At 54.1% G+C, this 20,779-nt stretch overlaps 1 protein-coding gene across 3 annotated transcripts in view; it reads left to right on the forward strand.

Moving 5' to 3' along the window:
• Window positions 1-20,266, forward strand: part of TSPAN18 (tetraspanin 18) — a 148,091-nt gene extending 127,825 nt beyond the window's left edge. For all 3 annotated transcript variants that reach the window (XM_081155151.1, XM_081155150.1, XM_081155152.1), the window contains 8 exons: window positions 2,015-2,098; window positions 5,609-5,681; window positions 7,344-7,538; window positions 14,375-14,449; window positions 15,615-15,713; window positions 16,256-16,438; window positions 18,620-18,703; window positions 18,881-20,266. In XM_081155151.1, the coding sequence (XP_081011277.1) occupies window positions 5,619-5,681; window positions 7,344-7,538; window positions 14,375-14,449; window positions 15,615-15,713; window positions 16,256-16,438; window positions 18,620-18,703; window positions 18,881-18,928 (747 nt within the window). In that variant the 5' untranslated portion in view covers window positions 2,015-2,098; window positions 5,609-5,618 and the 3' untranslated portion in view covers window positions 18,929-20,266. The remainder of the gene's footprint in view (window positions 1-2,014; window positions 2,099-5,608; window positions 5,682-7,343; window positions 7,539-14,374; window positions 14,450-15,614; window positions 15,714-16,255; window positions 16,439-18,619; window positions 18,704-18,880) is intronic.
• Window positions 20,267-20,779: the final 513 nt, after the last annotated feature.

The raw sequence follows: 20,779 nt of genomic DNA on the forward strand, positions 1-20,779 counted from the left end.
ATGAACTGAGCTGTTCTTCTTAATCAGAGAACCCCTCCCAGGCCCACTCTGTGCAGATGGGATTGAGGCACCATCTGGGACAGTGGGAGGGGCAAGATTAATAAAGCTGTCTGGCCCTGGCAGGGGCCTACAGAGGAGAACCCTGAGGCGCTGTGTGACCTCGCCCCGTCTCTGCCCTCTCTGGGCCTCAGGGCTCCCATCTGTCAAGGGATGGCAGGATCAGGTCATCCCCCAGAGGCCTCTAGCTGGCACAGGGAGAATGTTAGCCAGCTCCCTGGGACTCTGCCTTTTTGCCTCATTCAGGGCAGAGCTCTTTCTGGTGTCTTCTCTCTGGTACCACACCCACAGACTGGTGTTTTGTCGGAGCTCTGGTTTGGAGTCCAGCAAACTTGGGCCTGAATCATGGCCATGTCTTCCTAACCATGTGAATAAAGTCAGGCCAGTTAATTGCATTCTCTGAGCCTCAGTTTCCTCATCTGTGAAATGAGATAATGCACCCACTTCCTAGGTGAGGATTAAATAAGAGAATGCAGGAGAAATGCTTAGCATAGTCTGCTACATGGTAAACGCTCAATACTATTAGTTATCATTAGGTTCAGTTATCACAAAACTATAAAAATTAATTTGCATTCAGGGCCCTTTTGGGAAAAGATGTTTCTACCCATCCTGAGCAAGATACATGCCCGTGGTTCTCTCCCACGTGCACCTCCATTGGTAACTGGTGGATGTGGTTCGAGCATCCACTTATTTCCAACTGCTGAAGATGCTGGTAATAGCTGCCCAGGGCCACTGTGCTTTACAGGTTTCCACGTGTTTTCATATTATAGCATTTCATTTTATGTTTCATATCATGAGTTTCTACAACCACCTTTGGCTTCAAAACTGAGAATCACAGTTTTCAGAGGAGAACCCAGCAACTCAGTGACTTTCTAAAGGTCTCATCAGGGAGCTGGCCCAGGCAGGTGCTGCCCAGACCCTGCAGAAGCAGCGGGGATGGAGAGAGCATGGATGGGCATGAATGGGAAGAAGGAATCTGAACTGGCACCTGAGATCCAGGAATCCTCCCGGTCCTTCCCATGGGGATGCTCACCGCAGCCCAAGCTCCCCCAGGCCTCAGATTTTCCCTGGAACTTGTCCTCTGGCCTAGTGTTTGGGCGGGACCTGGCTGTGGACTTCCCCAAGAGTGTGGTAGAACAGGACTTTCCACCTGGGCCCGTTTGACTGCCGAAACCAAACCTTCATTTCCACTGCTGGGAGCTGACTCTCTAAACCAGGGCTGGGGAACATCTGGCCCACAGGCCGTATACAGCCCACGAAATCATTTGCTCTGGCCCTGCCAAGGCAACCGCAGGCAGGACTCGAAATTCAATAAATCTAGGAGCTTTGTTCATAGCTAATTTTTAAGTTGATAATTTTGTATGGCCCACAAATTATGTTATAAATATTCAAATGGCCCTTGGCAGAAAAAAAGTTCCCCACCCCTGCTCTAAAAGGATCCTTCTGGCAAATCCTTATGCAAAGCTAAGGAAACCTTTTCAACAGCAGATTTCTCTCTCTTGGGAGATAGGTTCCTGGGGAGGGTGTTTGATGAATAGGGCCCTGCTGGCATTCTCTGCTGGGGCATCACTGCAGATGCCCAGATGGCATCTATGTGGTATCCAGGTGGATGGACCACCCATGCCCCTTGTCTCTTCTCAGCTCCTCAGCCACATGCAGCGTGGTAGCTTAGATGAAGCCATGCGAGAAACTGCAGGTCCTTTGAAGATGTGGTTCCCCACATGGCCCCAGCAAGGGCACCTAGAGCTGCCATCTGGGCAGAAGGTGGGCGTCCCATGCAGGCCTCCTCAGCTGGAGGGGCCCAGGTGCTGAGGGCTTTTCATTAGCCCTAATGGGCCCAGATTAGCGAGGCACTTGCCCTGAGTGTGTGTCCGGGGGGCAGGTTTTCATAAACAGCTTCTTGAACGTGACTGCTCCTTAATGACTTCCTATAGTAATTGAATATTTTCTCTTACAGGACAAGCTGGGCCAATAAAAGAAATACACAGCAGCCCCTCGGGCCAGGAGACATCGTCCTGCTGACACCTAAAGAACTGCCCAGGTGACAAGTCAGCAATTGCCTCCCCCTCGCTCTGTGTCCCTCTGCCCCACCCCCTGACCCTGTTGCCTCTCGCCCTCAACTCTTTGTCTCTTCCTATATCACTTCTCGCTCGCTCTCTTTCCCTGCCTTTCTCCATCTTTGTCTCTTTCTAATTTGTCTTTGTCTGTTTCTCTGATTTGCTGACTCTATTGTCCTCTATTTCTATTTTCTTTTCCCACCATTCATTCATTCATTCATTCAGACATATTCATTGGGGACCTACCATGTGCATGTGCTGCTCTAGATACTAGGACCGTGGCAGTAAACAGAACAGTCCATGCCTTTGTGAAGCATACATTCTAACAGAGGAAGATGGGTGCTACCAGAGAAAATAAGTGAAACAAGTCTGTAGTGTGTCCACGGGCACTGGCCTGGGCTTCAGGAAACAGGGCTCCAGTTTCAGATCCCTCGCTAATTGGTTTTGCAACTTGGCCAAACCCTTTCCCTTCCTCAGCCTCAGTTTTCTCATTTCCAAAGTAACAGTGTTGGGCCAGATCAGTGCTGCCCTGACTTTTTATGACCAAGAACTTCTTTTATTGAAATACTGATGACATAAGTTATACAAGAAATCAACACTTATACAAGCAGCAGTGTCAAATAAAAGCCTCCCTTAAATCCCCTTAAAGCTGTCAAACACCTGCCTTTGTTATATGAGCAACAATTGGTTGCATCTGGAGGTGGGGGGGACACCCATCTGTAAGCCCGGAACCCTCACTTGGCCAGGTGCGGGACACAGGAGCTTTGACACGTGAGATCCACAGCAGCAGGTCCAGGGCTCCAGGGCAGAAGCCTCTGAGCGCAGCACCTAAACTGCTCTCCTGCACGTGTTCCAGGTGCACGTGGGGAGTTGAATTCACACAGTCACATTCACCTGTGATGCTGACTCCTGCCTTTCGTCCCTCTGAGCCCCAAGACTTAAAGGATTTTATCTACCAAACAGCTCTGCCTTTTCAAAGTCATTTGTTAAGTGTACGTTAACATTCCTCCTTAGTTTTTATAGTGCATAGTCATACATACCTGGTGGCCAGAGCTTCTGAAGAACCTGAGAAACAGGGTCCCCCACCCTGGGGTGGTTTACTTGCTCTAAAACCCAAGACACTTGCCTGGCCAATAGTGAGGGCATGTTCCCACTCTCCTTAGAGGTAAATTAGGGGACTGTGTGGTGATGCTAATTCCAAAAGGCTCTGTGGGTGGGTGGAGCTGAGAGCCAGGCCCAGGTAGGGATTAGAGATTCCATGTGTCTGTCACTCTTGTTTGGCCAGTTGGCTGTAGAGGTGTGTCCCCATGATTAGAAGCCCCTTGTGGGAGTGGGGCAGGCAGGCCTGGGTCTTTTGACCAGCCTGGCAATAGATAATGAATGGCCCAGAGGGCTGTTTCCCCTGGACAGTGGGAAATAAATTGGCATAGGAGGTGTGGAGACAGGCCTGAATTTTGGAGGACAGATGAATGAGGAAGGAATTAGCATTTACTGAAAATGGTGATTAAGAGTTGTGGCTCCAGATTAAGACAGACCTGGGTTCAAATCCTAGCTTAGGCACTCCCATGCTGTGTGATCTCAGATAAGTGATTCCACCTCTCAGAGCCTCAATCCTCTCACCTGAAAAATGGAGATGATATTACCTGTATCCTGGAGCTTTATAAAGAAGGAGATTGTGCATGTTTCTTCACACAGAGTAAGAACTCAAAGTCTGCCAGCTGTTATCAGCTGTTGCTGTTATTAGCTATTATGTGCCAAGCCCTGTGCTGGGCACTTCCCATGCATTATCAGGAAGGCACTATTTTTACTAATTTTAAAGACAAGGAAACTCAGTTGCATGCAGTTTGGGAACTGACCCCAGGCCACCAGCTAAGCCTGCCAGATCTGAGATGATCCACTGTCAGGCACAAAGCCCTCTTTCTGCCTGGAGCTGGAACCCAGGTCCCCAGATCTCCATCCACCTTCTAGCTCACATAATCTGTTTTTTCTATCTGCCTCACTTTCAAGGTTGTTGGAGGCTCTTCCCAGTAGACGTGTCCTTTTATTGCATTTGTCTGGGAGTCCAGCACTCCACAAGCCGCCCATTCAATGTAATCTGTAGTGAATGTGGGACATAATAAATACAGGTAGCCCATTTATGAGCTGCCATATTTATTATGCCCCTTAATTGCTAAATTGCTAGAGCCCACTGAAAACTGGATCCTACCCTGGAGAGCAGCTTTGCCTGGGTGGGCAGAGGGGAGGGACTCTAGAGCCTGGCCTCCTGTAGACTTCTCAGCATCTCACAGGGGCCAACCTTCCATCCTCCAAAGCCCCATCCAAGCCTGAGCCTGACAGAGGAAGAGCCTGGGCTTGGGGAGGATGTTTAACACCTGGTAGGCACTAGCATGGGCCAATCAGAAGAGATGCTGGCCAGACAGCAGGCCAGCCATGCCCCTAGGTTCCCACTGAATCTCAGCCCTCCCAGTGACCACCAGGACGATGGGGCTGGAACACAGGCAAGGATAGGTGCTCCTGGTCCCACCCATCTTCTCTCCAGGGCTGTTATGAAGAAAGGGTAAAAACACAGTAGTGAATATGAACATGTCTTGTGCACCTTGAGGTCTGACTTGTGGTAGCAGATGCTTTCTGCTTCTACTGGGGACGGGGAAGGGCTGCATCTCACTGGCTTCAGGCCCCAGGGCCTGGCTTCCAGTTGATGTACAGTAGATACTGGCTGAATAAAATTGTATTCGGTGACTCACTACCATGGGCATGTTTTCAGGTAGGGACAGGGAGGGCTCCTGGAGGAGGTGGAATGCTGGAGGTGGCATGTTGGAGGTAGTCAGGGCATGGGGAGGGTCTGGCCCCAGGAGCAGGGCTTGGGCCCCCCACCTAGGTGCCCTCGCCTATTTTCCCTGCAACACCCCTCCTCGATGGGCAGTCCTTCAGGCTGGAGGGAGTGTACGGTGGTGGAAGCTTCTCAGGCCTGGGTTCTTATCCTGACCAATGACCTTGGTAAGTCTCTCAAGGCTCTGAGCCTCAGTTGCTGATCTTCCAAATGGAAGATTCACCTTAGCAGTCAAGTAATATCGTCACGTAGCATCATTGAGTCCTAGCCACGTGCTGGGTGTCACGCTAAGCATGTTACTGCATTATTTCAATTCATCCTCAGCAGTGCTTGGGAGGAAGCTTCTGTTTTTAACTTCCATTTTCAAGTTGGAGAGGGCAAGATTCAGAGATGTAGATTAATTTGCCCAAGGCCACACAGCAATGGTAGACATGAGCTTGAACCTCAGGCATGCTGGCCCCCAAGTTCTCACTTCTAACTCTGGCCCCACAGGACAAAGTGCCTTCCTTGGGGGAGGAAGTGTTATCAGCTTCCCTCTTCCCCCTCCCACTACAAGGGCAGGCTGGCCTCTGGGACCCCCACCCCATGTGGGAGATTGGGGAGCAGGGTTTTTTCTGGGTGGGGTCCCCCAGTGGGAGGACTGAGGACCCTTGCTGTTTTGTAGGTGGAGCATCATGGAAGGCGACTGTCTGAGCTGCATGAAGTATCTGATGTTTGTTTTCAATTTCTTCATATTTGTAAGTATTCCTGGAACATGCCTAGGGTCTCCCTAGCCAATACTGAGTGGGCAGACCTGACTGCTGCTTAGAAATAGTCACAGTGGGCTGACGTAAGAAGCAGATCTACCTGCCCAGCCAGGATTTCCTGATGGGAGGTCCCCAGCAGTGCCCGCCCCACTCCAAAGAGCCCACTGTCCTAGGAGAGACATTTTGCACAGACCCAGGATGATCCAGCAACTGTCTTGGATTCCCTCCCCTCCCCCATAATTCTGAAGAACAGGGAGCCTGACAGACTTGAATTCTAGACCCAACTTCCAAGCTGGGTGACCTCAGGTAAGTCCCAGTGGTGGTGCTGGTTCACCCGGGCAGCTCAGTCTGTACTCAAGCCCTCTTTGCAACAGACCTCAGCACGCAGTTATCAAACCCCAAACCTCCACCAGTCATGAGGAGGGACACAGGTTGTACTGGAGTCTGGTCAGGAGACCAGTGACAGAGGGCAAAATTGTAGCCTCTGTCATTGACTGTCGCTGTTGGTTTCCCCTTTCTCTCTCCCACTGCCAGATCCCTCCAGTCTCTCCACCCTACCCCTGCTCCAGTTGTACCTAAAATATCATCTCTTACCCCAAACTGTGCAGCTCTTCCCTGCAGCTTTCAGACCCCTCTTAGCCAAGCCAGAGCTCAGCAGTTTGCTCTTAGCCACCATCTGTCATTCCTCAGGTCCTCTCACCACACAGGGATTTCAAACACTTTACAGCCTTCAAAAGCCAACGATGCCAAACTGGCTCTTCTGCAACTGATCTGCTTCCAATACTCATCTGTGCCCAGGACAAATAGAATGGATATTTATTGAGACCTGCTAAGAACATTCACATCCATTCTGCCCTTTCTTCCTCAGGGCCACCTTGAGAGGTGGGAATTGGTATCTTTTTTTAACCAGGAGGAAGCTGAAGTTCAGAGAGGTTAAGCCACTTACCCAAGGTCACACAGCTAAGTAGTACCACAGCTCTTTCTCTGGTCTATGATGCCTCTCTCCAAAGATGAGTAAGGCATGGAGAGATGGGCCATGCAGGTGAAGACATACACACGAAGGCTTTTGAGGTGCACATTTGGGAGTGGGGAGCCCAACCTCACTGAGAGCTCCCGTTGGGAACAGAGAGGGTGGATTTTGCCTGCATTTTCCTGTCCCTGGCAGGATGCAGGCACAGTGCAGGTGTCAATGTTCTTGGAGTTTGGTGAGTGTCCTTGGGGCTGGAGTCAGGGAGGCCAGGGTTCTGCCTCGAAATTGCTGTGTGACTTTCAGCAAGTCGTCGGCCCCCTCTGGGGCTCAGTGTGGAATCCAAGATGACTTCACCATCCTGCAGCTCTGACATTTAAGGAAAATTTTAAAATGGCAAATAAACTCCACATGACATGGTTCTCAGCAGGCCGAGGTGGGACCTGGGGCAGAGACTGGGTTAGATGATGCGTGCTGCTCTTAAGGTCACACACAGTAGTAGGAAGACTCGAAGCAGCGACAAGCGGTGCTGGGACACGGGCTCCCGCAGCAGATGGAGGTCCTGCCCGGCTCGCCAGGGCTCACTGCCTCCGCCCGGGACCTGGCTGCGGAATGTGTATGGAGTATCTGATGTCTAACCTCCGTTTCTGCCTGTTTCTCCCCCCCACCCATGGACCTGCGAGCAGCTGGGTGGGGCCTGTCTCCTGGGCATCGGCATCTGGGTGATGGTGGACCCCACGGGCTTCCGCGAGATCGTGGCTGCCAACCCCTTGCTCATCACGGGCGCCTACATCCTCCTGGCCATGGGGGGCCTCCTTTTCCTGCTCGGCTTCCTGGGCTGCTGCGGGGCCGTCCGGGAGAACAAGTGTCTGCTGCTGTTCGTGAGTACTGCCGCCCCCCCCCACGGGTGTCCCAGGCGCGGCGGGACGTGGAGGCCCCTGCCCGCTGCAGGGCGCTCACCCTGCGTCTGAGCCGGGTGGGCTGTGCTCCTGGGTGGGAGGGCCCCAGCCTTGCCCATTTGTACGCGCAGCCCCAACTTCTGGAGTCGGCTCCCTGCGCCAGGCCCGCCTGCCCTGTGGGCAAGCTGCCCCCAGGTGGGGAGTGGCCTTGGCCTCCAGGTCTGAACAGCCAGGCTTCTCTGTGGCATGGCCAACTGAGAACACTGACCTCGGTGCTTACCTACTTGCTTGCTTTTAAGAACTCAAATATTTTATTCCTTCCCTGGTAAAAGAGAGAAGATTGCTGTTGGATAAATCATTCGCCTTTCTAGTTCTAAAATAGACATATGATCTCTGAAGGTTTTTTATTCATTAAATAGTTCTTGTATGGCTACTATGGGCCACATAGTTTACTAGGTGCTGAAGGTGCACCAGGGGCCAAGAGTGGCTCTCCCCTCACTCATGGACGGGGAGGTGTTGAGCCCATAAGGATGGGCTGGGCAGCAGGCAGACCTAGTTTGACTGTGCGCCCTGCTCTGTCCCCTAACTAATGATATGACTCTTGTCTAGTTTCTTAACCTCGCCGAGCCTCAGTGTCTGCTTATTAAGCAAGGAGCCGACCAGCTCAGCTGTAGGTGGGAGCCAAAGGAGACCAAGGGTAGATGTTCTGTTTCTCTGGTCTGTTGTATCCCATAAGCTGCGGTCCTCTGGGCTTCCACTTACCTTCCTGGCCTTGGAAGATGGCTCTTCTTCCCCTGCTATAGGTTAATTTAAAAGCAGCCCTGCTTAGAGGTGTGTGTGTGTGTGTGTGTGTGTGTGTGTATGGGTGAGTGAGCGGGTGGGAGTAAAGCAATAGGAGGCTCTGGCTGGTCATCGGGAGGATTTCATTGCAAGTCTTCTGTCTGCTCCTGACCATGAGCCAGCATCCAGCGCTCTGGGAGGCAGAGATCTGGCACAGTGCCTCCTCCTCAGATTAGGACACACTGTACGACCCCTACTCGTGACACAGTGAGATGTCCCACGTCGCAGAAAGAAAGTGAAATCAGCTGTGAAATGTGTGACACTGGAACCTTGGGTCCCTTTGGCCTTCAGCCACATACACACGGCAAACTTTTCATCGGCAGAGAAACAAAGAAGCCTGAGGGTGCCCCCTGGTGGAAGTTCTCTGCAGTGTCAGACGGTGCAGGGAAAATCTGGGCTTGGGTAGCCCCAGAGGACTTTAAAGGGAGCTGGGTATGGGTCCCAGGACACACTGAACCACCCCTCCAGTCCCCCCACACCTCGGCCCCCAGGGCTCATCCATTGTTAATGGGCTCATCTCTGAAGTCAAGATGGGAAGCCAGGCTGGGGCTCTGGGCTGGGGAGGTGGCGAGCTAAGTGGCTCCCTCTGAGCCTGCCAGCTACACAAGGACATCCCTCTTCTCAGTGCTTAGGAGACCAAGACCCAGGATGAGGTTCACCCTAAGACCCCGAGAGAGAATTAAGTCCTGGCCCGGCCGGGTTCAACCCACCAAACCTCAAAGTAACCCCTTCCCACCCCTCTCTTTTGCTACTTTCCCCCCCTTTTGTCTCTCTCAGTCTCATCTCTCCCCTGCCCCCTTTCTTTGTTCGCTCTTTCTCTGCCTCTGTCTCTCTATCTCTCTGTCTCTGCCCTTCTCTTCGTTTCTATTCCTGCTGCCTTTCCTCACCCCTCTCTTGAATGCTCCCTTCTCCTCTCTTCCCCCTCCCATCCCCTCTTCTCCCCTCCCCTTTCTGATGCCCAGCACACAGAAACTTGAGGTCACTGTGCAGGTCAAAGGCAGGGGACCTTTGGACCCAGGTCTCTTGTCTCTCAGACCAGGGCTGGTCGAGGGTCTCCTACCCTGGCATAGACTCAAGTGGTTCAAAATTCACCTGAAATTATGTGTAAAATATTATATCAGGGCCTATGTGCGTGTGCTTGCACATGTGTGTTGTGTATGTATATGTGTGTATTGTGTGCACATGCATGCTCTGGGGAGAGAAACCACAGCTTCTGGAAGGTTTTAAAAAAGACTCATGACCTAAAAAATAAGGACTTCCTCTTCTAACCTGGGCCTGGCTGTGCAGGGGACGCAGCTGAAGAGGGACACCATGTCTCACCCCTGGTAGATGCTGGGGTCCTTAGGGAAGTCTGAGACTGCTCCCTCGGCCTGCTGGGAGGGAGGGAAGACTTGTCTTGAGAGGGGCCAAGAAGGAGCACTTTAGCCTCCTCTGGAACCCAGACTCAAAGGCCTACAGAAAAGGGGGACCTGAGGATGGGAGTTAGCTGAACACTCCCTCCCCCTGGTCTGAGGATAGAACCCACGGGGTCCTGACAACCCTTAGCCCAGGGACAGTGAGCACAATGACCACATCACCTAATGATCCATTTTTCTAAAGATCCATTTTTCAAACACCCCTGTTGGTCAGTTTTACAGCATTTTCACACAAAATAGGTCAATTTCAGCCTGTAATTGACACTTTGTGGCATCCCTTTCTCCTGGCTGCTTATCTCTGAGTAGTTCAAGGAATTTTTTTTGGCCCATTTATTTGACTCAAATTTTTAAAAACATTTTGTAACAAAGGCATGCTAAATTGGAAAAGAGAACAGCAAAAAGAGATATGTTTAAAAGAGATAAATGAGCTGAATGGCACATGAAGTACGTAAATTTGGTAAATATTTATTAGAAATGAGAACTGAAAGCAGACATGCCTGTAGGCAGATGGGTTAGAAGAGTCTGGAAATGCTCACCAGTAGGCAAAATAGCAGTTTCCACCCCTTTGTTAATTTTCCCATCCTATGCAAAGTGTTGTCAATCTGATGCTCAGGAATTACTGGCAAATGTGTCCATGCGCAGATGGATTGAGGTTAGATGAACCCAAGGTGAACAAACCCTGGGAAAGGCCCCGATTAGGGGGAGCCCCAGGAAGTATCTGGACAAGCCCTGTGGCTGAGCCCAGGGGGATCCCCTCCAAATGACCAGTGGTAACTCTGTTAAACAGGAGGAAATAATTTCAGGCTGGAGAAAGTGAGCTGGCAGAAGTGGAATTGTTATGATGTTGGCACCACAGCCCTGCATTTTCCTTCAGGTGACACATACTCAGGTCACCCCATGGGCCCTATGCTTGGGGAACCCCTGCTCTAGGTGAGAGCAATGGCAGGCAGGTCTGCAGGCCCCCTTCCTCTGGGGAGGCCCACTTCCCTGTCAGTGACTTACCAGGTTCATTCTTTAATTTCATCTCATGAATTTCGTTTCTTGAATTATGAAACTTGGCTGAATGTAAACTCCATAAGGATGGGACTCTATCTGTCTTGTGTGCATTTTTTGCCAGTAACTAGCCCAGTGCCTGGCACAGAATAGGTGCTCAATAAACAGCCCTGGAATGAAGGGACAGAGAGAAGGCTGTGTCAGAGATGTGGTAACAGCGTGGCTCTGATCCCTGCTCTGCCACTTCCTGGTTGTGTGACCTGGGGCTGGTTACTTAACCTCTCTGAAACTCCGGTTCCTTCTACACAAAATAAAAATAATACCTCCTTCCCATATCTTGTTTTGCTTTGTTCCTGGCACATGTAAACACTTGATAAATGGGGAACTAAAGGGACTAGTGTTGGTCCACAAGGGACCCTGCAGGCCACTGCAAAGTCTTAAGACCTGAGGTTCTTATGGGTTCCAGGATAACTTGGTGTCAAGGGGCTGTGTTCTGGAATCAGAGTTCCCATGTCTATCCCATGTGTACCGCCTGCCTGCTATGTCCTGCCACCCCTCTCAGGATCCCAATTCCCCCATCAGTAAAATGGGGAAGTTGATGATAACAGCAGTGGCTTCTCCAGGCTGCCGAAAGGGTTCAGTGAAATGATCCATATGAGATCCCCAGTGCCCAGGTAAAAATGCTCAGTAGACGGGCGCTGTCATTATTTTTCCGGAGATCACCCGTGCCAGCACTTGTCTTCAGGAAGGCTATGCTTCCTCTTGGTCCAGAGCCACCATACCTGAGCAGCTTTTACATTGCATCAGCCTTGTACACAGGGCTCCACCTGCATCGTCTCGCTGAAGCTGTGCTGAGTCATCCTGGACAGCACACATGCTTCCAGAGTGATGGGCACCAGGAGTGCGTGAGGCTGGGGCTCGGGCTCGGGCTCATCCATAGTTTATAACTGTCTAAGCCATGACGATCGATAGCGAGAGCCAGCTGAATCACACCACTGAGGAAGGAGACTGTTTCTGAGGCCACTCTTTGCCAGCCTGAGGACTGCCAGCAACTCCACCAAGACGGCACAGGGCAGGGAGGGGCTCCTGTGGAGACTGTGTGAACCAACCGGATGACCATCCATCACCAGCCAAATGGAAGTGCCAGGAGCCCTGCCAGGAGCCTCCATCACTGTCGGGAGAAGAGGCCACAGAAGTGGAGAACACATCGCTCAGCCCGAGGGCCAACCGCTGTGTGGGGAGGGGCCGTGGGGATGTTGGAGTGGACCGCAGGTGCTGCGGCCAGGGGCACAGGAGGCCCTCTGTCACAGGCCCCTGTGGTTGGGAACTCTGCCCAACCCCAAGCTCAGCCCAACGTCAGCCCGCACAGCCGACCCCAGCAAGGCTGACCCATCGGAACAACCCCCCGGGCTCAGCAGAGTTGCTGACAGGCCAGTCCTGAACCACACTCCTCAGCAGAGAGGCGAGGTGGCGTGGTGCTTGGGAAGGAGCTTTATTTAAGATAAATGGTTTGCTCTGAATTCTTGAGCTGCCCACCTTGGGAGCAGTCATTCCTTTCCCCACTGCTTTCCTCCACTGTGAAAGTAGAATTGGGGAAGAGGGACGTGGGACAACACTGGGCTCAATGCTGAAGCAGCCTCTTTGAGGCCAGAGCCGTGCTTTTGGCAGCTTAGACCTGGCAAGACTCCTGTGGCCAAAGATGAAAATTTGGGATGAGTGACAGATGCACGCTTTGTGCTGGCTCATCCGTTGAAGCCAGGGGTTCTTCTTGAGTTTGGACATTCAAAAGAAAGAAAACAAAACTGACAGGTCTAGGAGATGTTTTCATGGCTATGTCCTGAGCAGGTCATTTTGGAATCCATCCCCAGGGTCTCCCCAAAGGTGGTGTGTAGCCCAAGCAATTTGGAGGAACCTCAGGACCTTGAGGGGGCAGCCGCTCTTCAGGCTGAAAAGTCAGGGGGGGAACATGACTGGGGCCTTCCCAGGATGGAGATAAGGTGACAGAAAACTTCCTCTGAGCCGAAGAAACACGATCCAGGAGAAAGACACCAAAGACAGTGACAAGGGCCCATGGGAGTGTCTGAAGAAAGCAGCACCGAGCATCCCTGGAGCCGGCGCTGGGGGCTCATGGAGCAGCCTGCACTTGAGCTGGCCTCTGGCTCCTGCTCCTGTAGGAGCCTCCACAACAAACTTGTCTCAGCCTCTCTTAGGACACACGGACACTTCACTTCCATTACTTCATTGCTCCCACATGACCCTGGACGTGTGTTCCACCCTCACTTTATTGACGAGGAAACGGGCTGGAAGGGGTTTGAATGTCCCAAGTCACACGAAACAAGGCAAGGCGGGCAAAGGTGACCTGACACTAAGCCCAGGACCCTTTGCTTCCTTCTAGCCTGGGCACATCCAGTGTGGCCTGGTGGCTCTGGGGACTGTGACCCAAGAGAGCAGGTCTCGGGGCAGCTGGCCGAGGCGGCTGGGTTGGTGTTTAAGAACCTATCTCTGTGCACTGGGGATTCAGTCCTCTGCTGGTGGTCGCAGGTGGGGTCACAACTCTGGGATTGTCACAGGCACCAGCAGTGCTAGGTAATGAAGGAAACAGCCATTTCTTCTTTCTTCTGCTAACAGCTCTCAGCCCAAAACAGTGCCCATGACGACCAGGGCCTAGACGTAGTGGACAGAAAGGTCGTGACGGCGAGTCAGCCACTCCTGGCTTCATTCGTTCATCTGACAGCCATGAGCCGGTGGCTGTGCTGCCGGGGAATGGGGAGAGCATGCTGAGCCACAGCTTTTATCTTAAGTTAGGGATCCAGTGGGACACAGCAGCTAAGATGAGGACACCTCTATGGGGCACTGGGATGCTGGGGGGCCAGGAAAGGCTTCTCAGCAGGAGAGCAGCTGGGGCTAAACCTGGTCTGGAAAACAAGGGACCGATGGGTGAGGAAGGGAGTGGCCTTCCCGACAGAGGGGCCCGGAGAGGACAGGCCTCCTGGTTGGCTTGGGGAGCATCAGGAAATGCAGTGAGTGGAGCAGAGCGGGTCCTGTAGATTTCAGACTCCCGGCCCCTGAGTTTTCACTTTTAATAGACACACCACCTCCCTCAATCCTGCTCCCTTACTGCAGCTGGAGATCGATACCACCTCCCGCGGGGTGAGAGGCTGCGGCAGGGAGAGGTGGCCCTGGGGTGGGTGGGCAGGGGAAGCCAGGATTCCCTCAGCTGGGACACAGCATCGCCTCCCAGGCCTGCCAGTTACGGTTGTTCAGACTGAACGGTGCTCAGAGGGCCTCTGCTAAGGGGGCCGTTGGCGAGGAAGGCGTGTCTGTTTCCTTTCTCCGTATTTGCAATACAACCGTGTTGACTCTAAAGCTGAAATGTCGGTATGTTTACTATGAAAAACGTCTGGTTTGGGGCAGTGCAGTTCCTTGTTTTACAGAATTCGCATATTGTGTCCATTGTAACAGGTGGAAGGGAGCTTTGGGGAGCGGGGTCCCCTAGGAAGGGAGCTTTGGGGAGCGGGGTCCCCTGGCCACCCGCCCTCGGGACTCACGAGCCTGCCCTTCTCTTCGCAGTTCTTCCTGTTCATCCTGATCATCTTCTTGGCAGAGCTCTCCGCGGCCATCCTGGCCTTTATCTTCAGGGAAAATGTACGTACCAGGCCCCGCGCACTCTGGCTCCCTGCTGCCAGCGAGGGATCAGGGGCCATCATGGCCAGACTGTCCCATCCTCAGAGGGACGCACAGTCAGCATCCTCTCACCCACCACTTTCAGCCCAAACTGACCCAGCCAGCCTCTCTCTTCCTGATGAGGGGTTTCCCACAAGGTTAGCGTGGGGGGGCCCTTAAGGGCCTCGCTCTTCCAAAACATCTAGTGCAGTCACACACCTGACTCTGGAACCTTCCATCCACACCTTGCCAGGCGACAGCACAGCAATATCAGGGAGCTGTCCCCTGGGCCTGGGAATGTGTGATGGGCAGGAGAGTGGGCAGAGCCCTGTCAGCTGAGGCCCTGGCCAGTATCGATCGCTCCACTTGCCCCACAGGCCATCTTATTCCAGGGGCTCCAATCACCTGGGGACTAGCTCCCTCCTGAGTCTACAAGAGCCAGGCGCCAACCAAAGGTGGCCTGGAAACAAAGAGAGGAGGGGAGGAGGGGGAGAGGGCTGGACACCCAAGCTGGCTCTGGGTGGTGAGCAGGTGAGCTGTCACCCAGAGGGGAGGAGGCAGGAGCCTGCAGGCAGAATGGTGCCTACAGGGTGTCCTTCTGCTGCGCACTACCCAGGGCTCCACCCTCTCAAAGCAGCAGCAGGAGACGGGTTGGACCTCTGGAGAGTATTTTGGGGGAAGTAGTAGCTTCCAAGGACCTCTCTGGAAACTAGATGTGCAAAGACTACCTGCTCCATACCGTGGTCTCTTCAGGGCCTGGGACCCAGGGCATCCGCTTAGCTCTGTCTGAGGAACAGCTCAGGGCGGAGGGGGTGGCATGAGGGTGAGCCCCCCACTCTGTTAGCCTCCCTTTGAGAAGAGCTGCAGGACAGAGTGAGGTTCCCAGTGTCCCTGGCCTCAGGGTTGCCAAAGGGAGTGTGCAGACTTTTCATGTGAGTGATCCCACGATGGGAGAGGCCACAGGCCTTGAGGTGGGATTAAGGGACACCCCCCCCCCAGCTTAGGAGAATGCCAGGAGCCAGGCACCAGGGCCCTGAGGCCTTCCCTCCCTTCCCCCCAAGCTGACAGGTAGAGAGGCCACGGAGGGGCAGGGGCAGCAACAAGCCACCAGGTGGGGGTTTGAGCCACCTTCTCCCTCTGCCTCCAGCTCACCCGTGAATTCTTCACCAAGGAGCTCACCAAGCACTATCAGGGCAACAACGACACTGACGTCTTCTCTGCCACCTGGAACTCCGTCATGATCACAGTGAGTGACACCCCCCACACCCCCGGGGATGCTGTGAGCTTTCAGAGCCATGATGCCCAGCGTTGCAAATGTCTGGCCTCCAGAGACCCCTCTGCTCACGTGCTAGTAACCGACCAGGGCACTGCCCCCCAGACCCAGGCCTGCCTCGGAACCACACCCACGCAGCATTCCCGGCCACCATTGCCCCTGGATCACGGACCACACTCCGAATAAAACCCGTTTGCCATCTCTGACTGAAATCCTCAAGCAATTGTCATTGTCGTCAATGATAGTAATCATAGCAACTGTTTAGTGAGTGCTAAGCGCCTGGTGAGGTAGGAACTATTACCACCACCCCCATTTTACAGATGAGGACACTGGAAGCTCAGAGCAGTGGAGTATCTTTCCCAGGTCCCACAGGTGGAGTGGGTGAAGCCAGCCCCCACCGGGTCTCAAGTCCGTCCCATCACGCTTCCTCACTGTGGCCTTTAGAGGGGCTGTCTAGCTCTGCTCCACAGGGCCAGCTCCCACCCACCAGACCCTTCCCTCTGCTCTCCTCCTAGTTTGGTTGCTGCGGGGTCAACGGGCCTGAAGACTTCAAGTTTGCATCAGTTTTTCGACTCCTGACTTTGGATAGTGACGAGGTGCCCGAGGCCTGCTGCCGGAGAGAGCCCCAGACTCGGGACGGGGTCCTGCTGAGCAGGGAGGACTGCCTCCTGGGAAGGGACCTGTTTCTGAACAAGCAGGTACAGGCCCTGCTCCCCAGGCAGGGGGAAGTGGTGGCCAGAGCTGGGTGGGTGGCAGTGTTGTCCCAGAGGGTCTGAAGGCACTCCAGGATCCCGTGGGACTGTTGACGCGATACGGGACTGCATGAAGGCTAATGAGGCTCCAGCCAAGTTCCTGAGACCCAACCAAAGTGGGGGAAGGGGGAAGGTTGGGCAGGGCTCAGGGATAGCACAGGCCAGAGGGGTGAGCATTTTGCCGGGGTTAAAGGGTGAGTAGGAGTTTTCCAGTGTTCCAGGCAGAGCACTCCTTGAGCTTCTTATAATGTAGGTTGGGAGCCAGAACTAGAATCACAGTGGGGGCCCCTCCTCGGTCATGTATTCTATTTTGGGGGAAGCTCACACTTGCCATGTGGGGGCACCCCCTGGCTCCAAGGGAGCAAGGTTCAGGGAAGAATCCCTTTCCCTTCCTGTGTGACACTAGGTCCCACAATGGCCAGCCCCCCACCCCTCAGTGTATGTGAGACCAGAGGGAGGGGAAGAATGAGGGTAGACAGCCATGCCCCATGGCTCTCACTGGATTAGGCCATTAATGTGAAGTTCATGGGAGGGTTCCAGATGCAAGGGACCCCTCAAGGGACAGGAGACAAGGCCCCTGCTCCCGTGGGGCTCACGGTTTAGAGGAAGCAGATGATAAACAAGCAGCAGACAAACCAGAAGTGATCATTTCACATGGCAACAATTACTCTGAAGGAAGTAAAACCAGATGGCGGGCTAGAAGGGACCGTGTGGAGGGCTCAGGGCAGGCCTCTTGGAGTCCCCGGGGAGGGGACAGTTGAGTTGAGGCCTGACACTGGCCAGCTGGTGAGTCTCCTTCCAGCCTCAGCTTTGTCTCACAAACTCAGCATCACCATCCCCTGCACCTGCCCACGTCATGTCAAAGGCTACACAAGGCCCCAAGAGCCAAGTTCTGTGGAGGAGCCTCTGGGTCATCCCAGCTGGGCACATGGTGCTGGAGCTCAGGGGAAGGTCCATGCTGGAGATAAACCCGGGCATTCTTTGTGATGGCACCTCTGACCTCACTGCTTTTTGTCAGATTAGGTTGGAGGGGCAACTGTGGACAGGTTTGGGGGTGCACATCCCCTCCCTGCAGAGAGGGATCACAGATGCTGGTGACCACAGCATGGTTGGGGGACCAGCAGTCTGGTGGGGCTGAGGCGGGGAGAAATGGCACCCTGCAGTGTCTCGCTGAGTGGGGTGAAGCCACCTGGAGGCCGAGGAAGAGGTAATATTCAGGGGTGCAGACACCAGCTCGAGCCCTGAGCCAGGGCCCTGACCTAGATGAGCGAGAACCGAGCCTTCCTGACACGCAGCTCCCTTCCCTTCAGACAGAGGAGAGAGCAGCAGGATCTTGGGCTCCTCTCAGTATAAACCCTGCTTTCCTTCCTCCCCGTATGTGACCTTGAGCCAGTTGTCAGCTGCTCCCACCCTCCCTTCCTCACACATCAAATTCAGGGGCAGCCCTCTTCCCCAAGGGGCTGTGACAAGGACTCAATGAGAGCAAGCCCACGAGGCTCCAGCAAAGTTCCTGACAGGTGGACGCTCGCGAAGTGTTGGCGGCAACATCCTGCCCTTTCCCCCTGCCCTCCCTGCTCCCTCGAGGGGTCTCAGGATCTGGGGCCTCCACTGGACAGCCCGGTCAGCTTGGTTCAGTCCAGGGAGCCAAAGGGTCTTGGGTACCAGGGCCAGATGGAGAGGAGAGGAGCAGTTAAGGCCCCAGGTGCACCGCCCAAAGCAGAGGAAGGCCACAGGGATGTCCTCTCTGCTGGACAAGGTACCCTGGGTGAGGCATGTCCAAGTCAACTTCATGCCCAAGAAGGATTTACTGCTCTGTCTCCTTGAGGGTGTGTGTGAAGGACGTCTTGGAATGGCCCCGGAGACATAGAGGGTAACTCCCCCCGCCACACACACACACAGCTCTGCACTCGGACACTTTCCACCAGGCAGGATGCGCTTAGAGGGGCGCAGAGGGAGGGAGGGTGGTCCTCTGGGGATGGAAGCCTTGCTCAATGCCAACAGCGCTGCCTGGGCTTTGGGGCCACATGCCAATTCCCCGGCTTCACACCCATGTCCCGACACTGGTTCCTGACCCCTGACCTCAGACTGTTCCTCGGGCTGTGGCTTCACCTCTGGTCCTTTCCTCAGGGCTGTTACACAGTGATCCTCAACGCCTTCGAAACCTACGTCTACCTGGCCGGAGCCCTTGCCATAGGGGTGCTGGCCATTGAAGTAAGTGAAGGTCCCACTTCTGTGGCTCCCCAGAAGCAAGGCATACATGGGGCCTGGGTCAGACTTCCATGGGCCAGTCCCTTCCTGCCACAGGGCAGACATGCCCTTCTCCTCAGGGTGGGTGGCCCATGGGGTCTGGGGGCCCAGCCTAACTAGCCACTCCTACTTTCTGTGCAGCTTTTCGCCATGATCTTTGCCATGTGCCTCTTCCGGGGCATCCAGTAGAGGGCGTGACCTGAAGCCTGAAGACACCCTGCCCACCACTGCCCAGCACCAATGCCCTCCCCTCCCCTGCACCCCTGCCCCCTTGGTCCCGGGGGAGGAGGTGAGACCATCATGAGTGACCAGAAGAAGGGGCAGGGGAAAATAACTATTTTTTTATCAAAACAAAATGACAAAAATATGGACTGATGATGTACCCCGCCTGGATTCCAGGGTGGGAGCCATGGGCTCTCTGCACCCAGGACAGTCTGCACTAGAGACCAAAGGAACACCAGTCCTAGGTCCCCTCCTTGGCCCTGCTGGACTCTGGCAGCCTCAGGACCTGGTGCCAAGAAAGTGAGGATTTATGCAACAAGGAGGCAGGAACAAATCTTGGAGAGAGGTCCCCAGGGCCCAGGACCCCAAGGAGACTCAGTCACCATGTCCTAGAACTCGCACCTCCCTTGCAATCCCTGGTCCTCCAGTTGATGGAGTTGTCCTGGCTCCTGCTAAGAGTGGGCTGCAGACCCCAGACCCCAGAATGGCCTGGCTGGTGGACCAAATCTGGGAGGCCCAGAGTGTCAGTCAGTCACACAGCACATGTGTGACATTCCAAATAAGAACTGGGTCTCCAGGCTGCCCGCCACTCCCTCTGGGGCTCTGTCAGTCCAGCAAACCTGCTGCTCATGCCCCTCCCTGGCCTCAGCATCATGGTTTCCCCAGAAAAGACAGGGCAGGCTGGCTGGGATAGCTCTTCCCTGTTGCACAGCTAAGCTGATTTTGGACTGTCGCCCCTGGCTCCCCTCCTTCCTCCCCACACTTCTAAGCCCCCAGGAACACACATGTACACACACCAGGGTCTCTTTTCCATATTGCCCATCTCCTCACGAGACCATCCCCTTCCCTGTTTTCCACCAACTCCTGGGTTCCAAGGCTAGGAGCCCCTAAGTTCATCTGGTCTTTTCCCCACCCAGAACCATGGCTTGGATATCTTCTTTAAGATCCTGGCCAAGACATCTCCACCCTCCTCTTGTACACCTCCAGGGATGGGGACCTTACTACCTCTCAAGACAGCATTCTGCCTTTGGACTGCTGACTTCAGCATCAGCTCAATACACAGAAGAGACTTCCATTTTTCTGTGGTTCCGTCCAAGGCATACCACTTGCTCTCTCCTTCTTAAGTGTTAAGGCCACACACTGTCTGCCCCTGAGCTCCGTTATCTCCAGGCTAAAGAATTCCAGGACATCATTTCTGTGACATGGTTTCCTGTCCCTTCACCGACCACAGCACATTTCTAGTGCTCCTTCCAGGCTCAGGCAGGAAGAGGTCTTCCCACAGACTGACACCCACCCACACACCACCCACAAATCAGCCCTCATAATTCGAGACCAGCTGGATTGTAAGATGCCTGATCAATCAGGAATGGCTGGTGGAGGCTGTGCAGAGGGTCTGAGGTTTGCCCTGGGCTCAGTGGGAGAGGGCAGTGTAATCCCGATTAGTGACGTCTGCCACAGGCATGGGAATGGGAGGGATAGCAGGCCCGGTGCCAGCTGCCAGCCTCCCCTCCTGCTTTCCACCCACTAGGCTTTGGCCTAGAGCCCAGTGCTCCCCTGCTCTGCCACCTGTCCCCTTCTGAGGTGCAGCCAGAGCTCCGTGCCTGCTGTGAAGATTTGGTTAGACCTTCCTCTATCTCTGCCTTCTCCCCTCCATCCCTCCCTCTATTCCACCAATTGGGTCTTTCCAAATTACCCCTGTACCAGCCTCCCCTGGCAGTTCCATGCCACAAGCTCCCTAGCAACTGGGCATCCCAGGACCCAGGGGGCCCCGCAGCTGGTACCCCAGCCCAGCCTGAGAAGGGCCTGGGGCCTGCCCCT

Source organism: Miniopterus schreibersii (genome assembly GCF_964146895.1).
Source record: "Miniopterus schreibersii genome assembly, chromosome: 12".
Classification (NCBI taxonomy): Eukaryota; Metazoa; Chordata; class Mammalia; order Chiroptera; family Miniopteridae; genus Miniopterus; species Miniopterus schreibersii.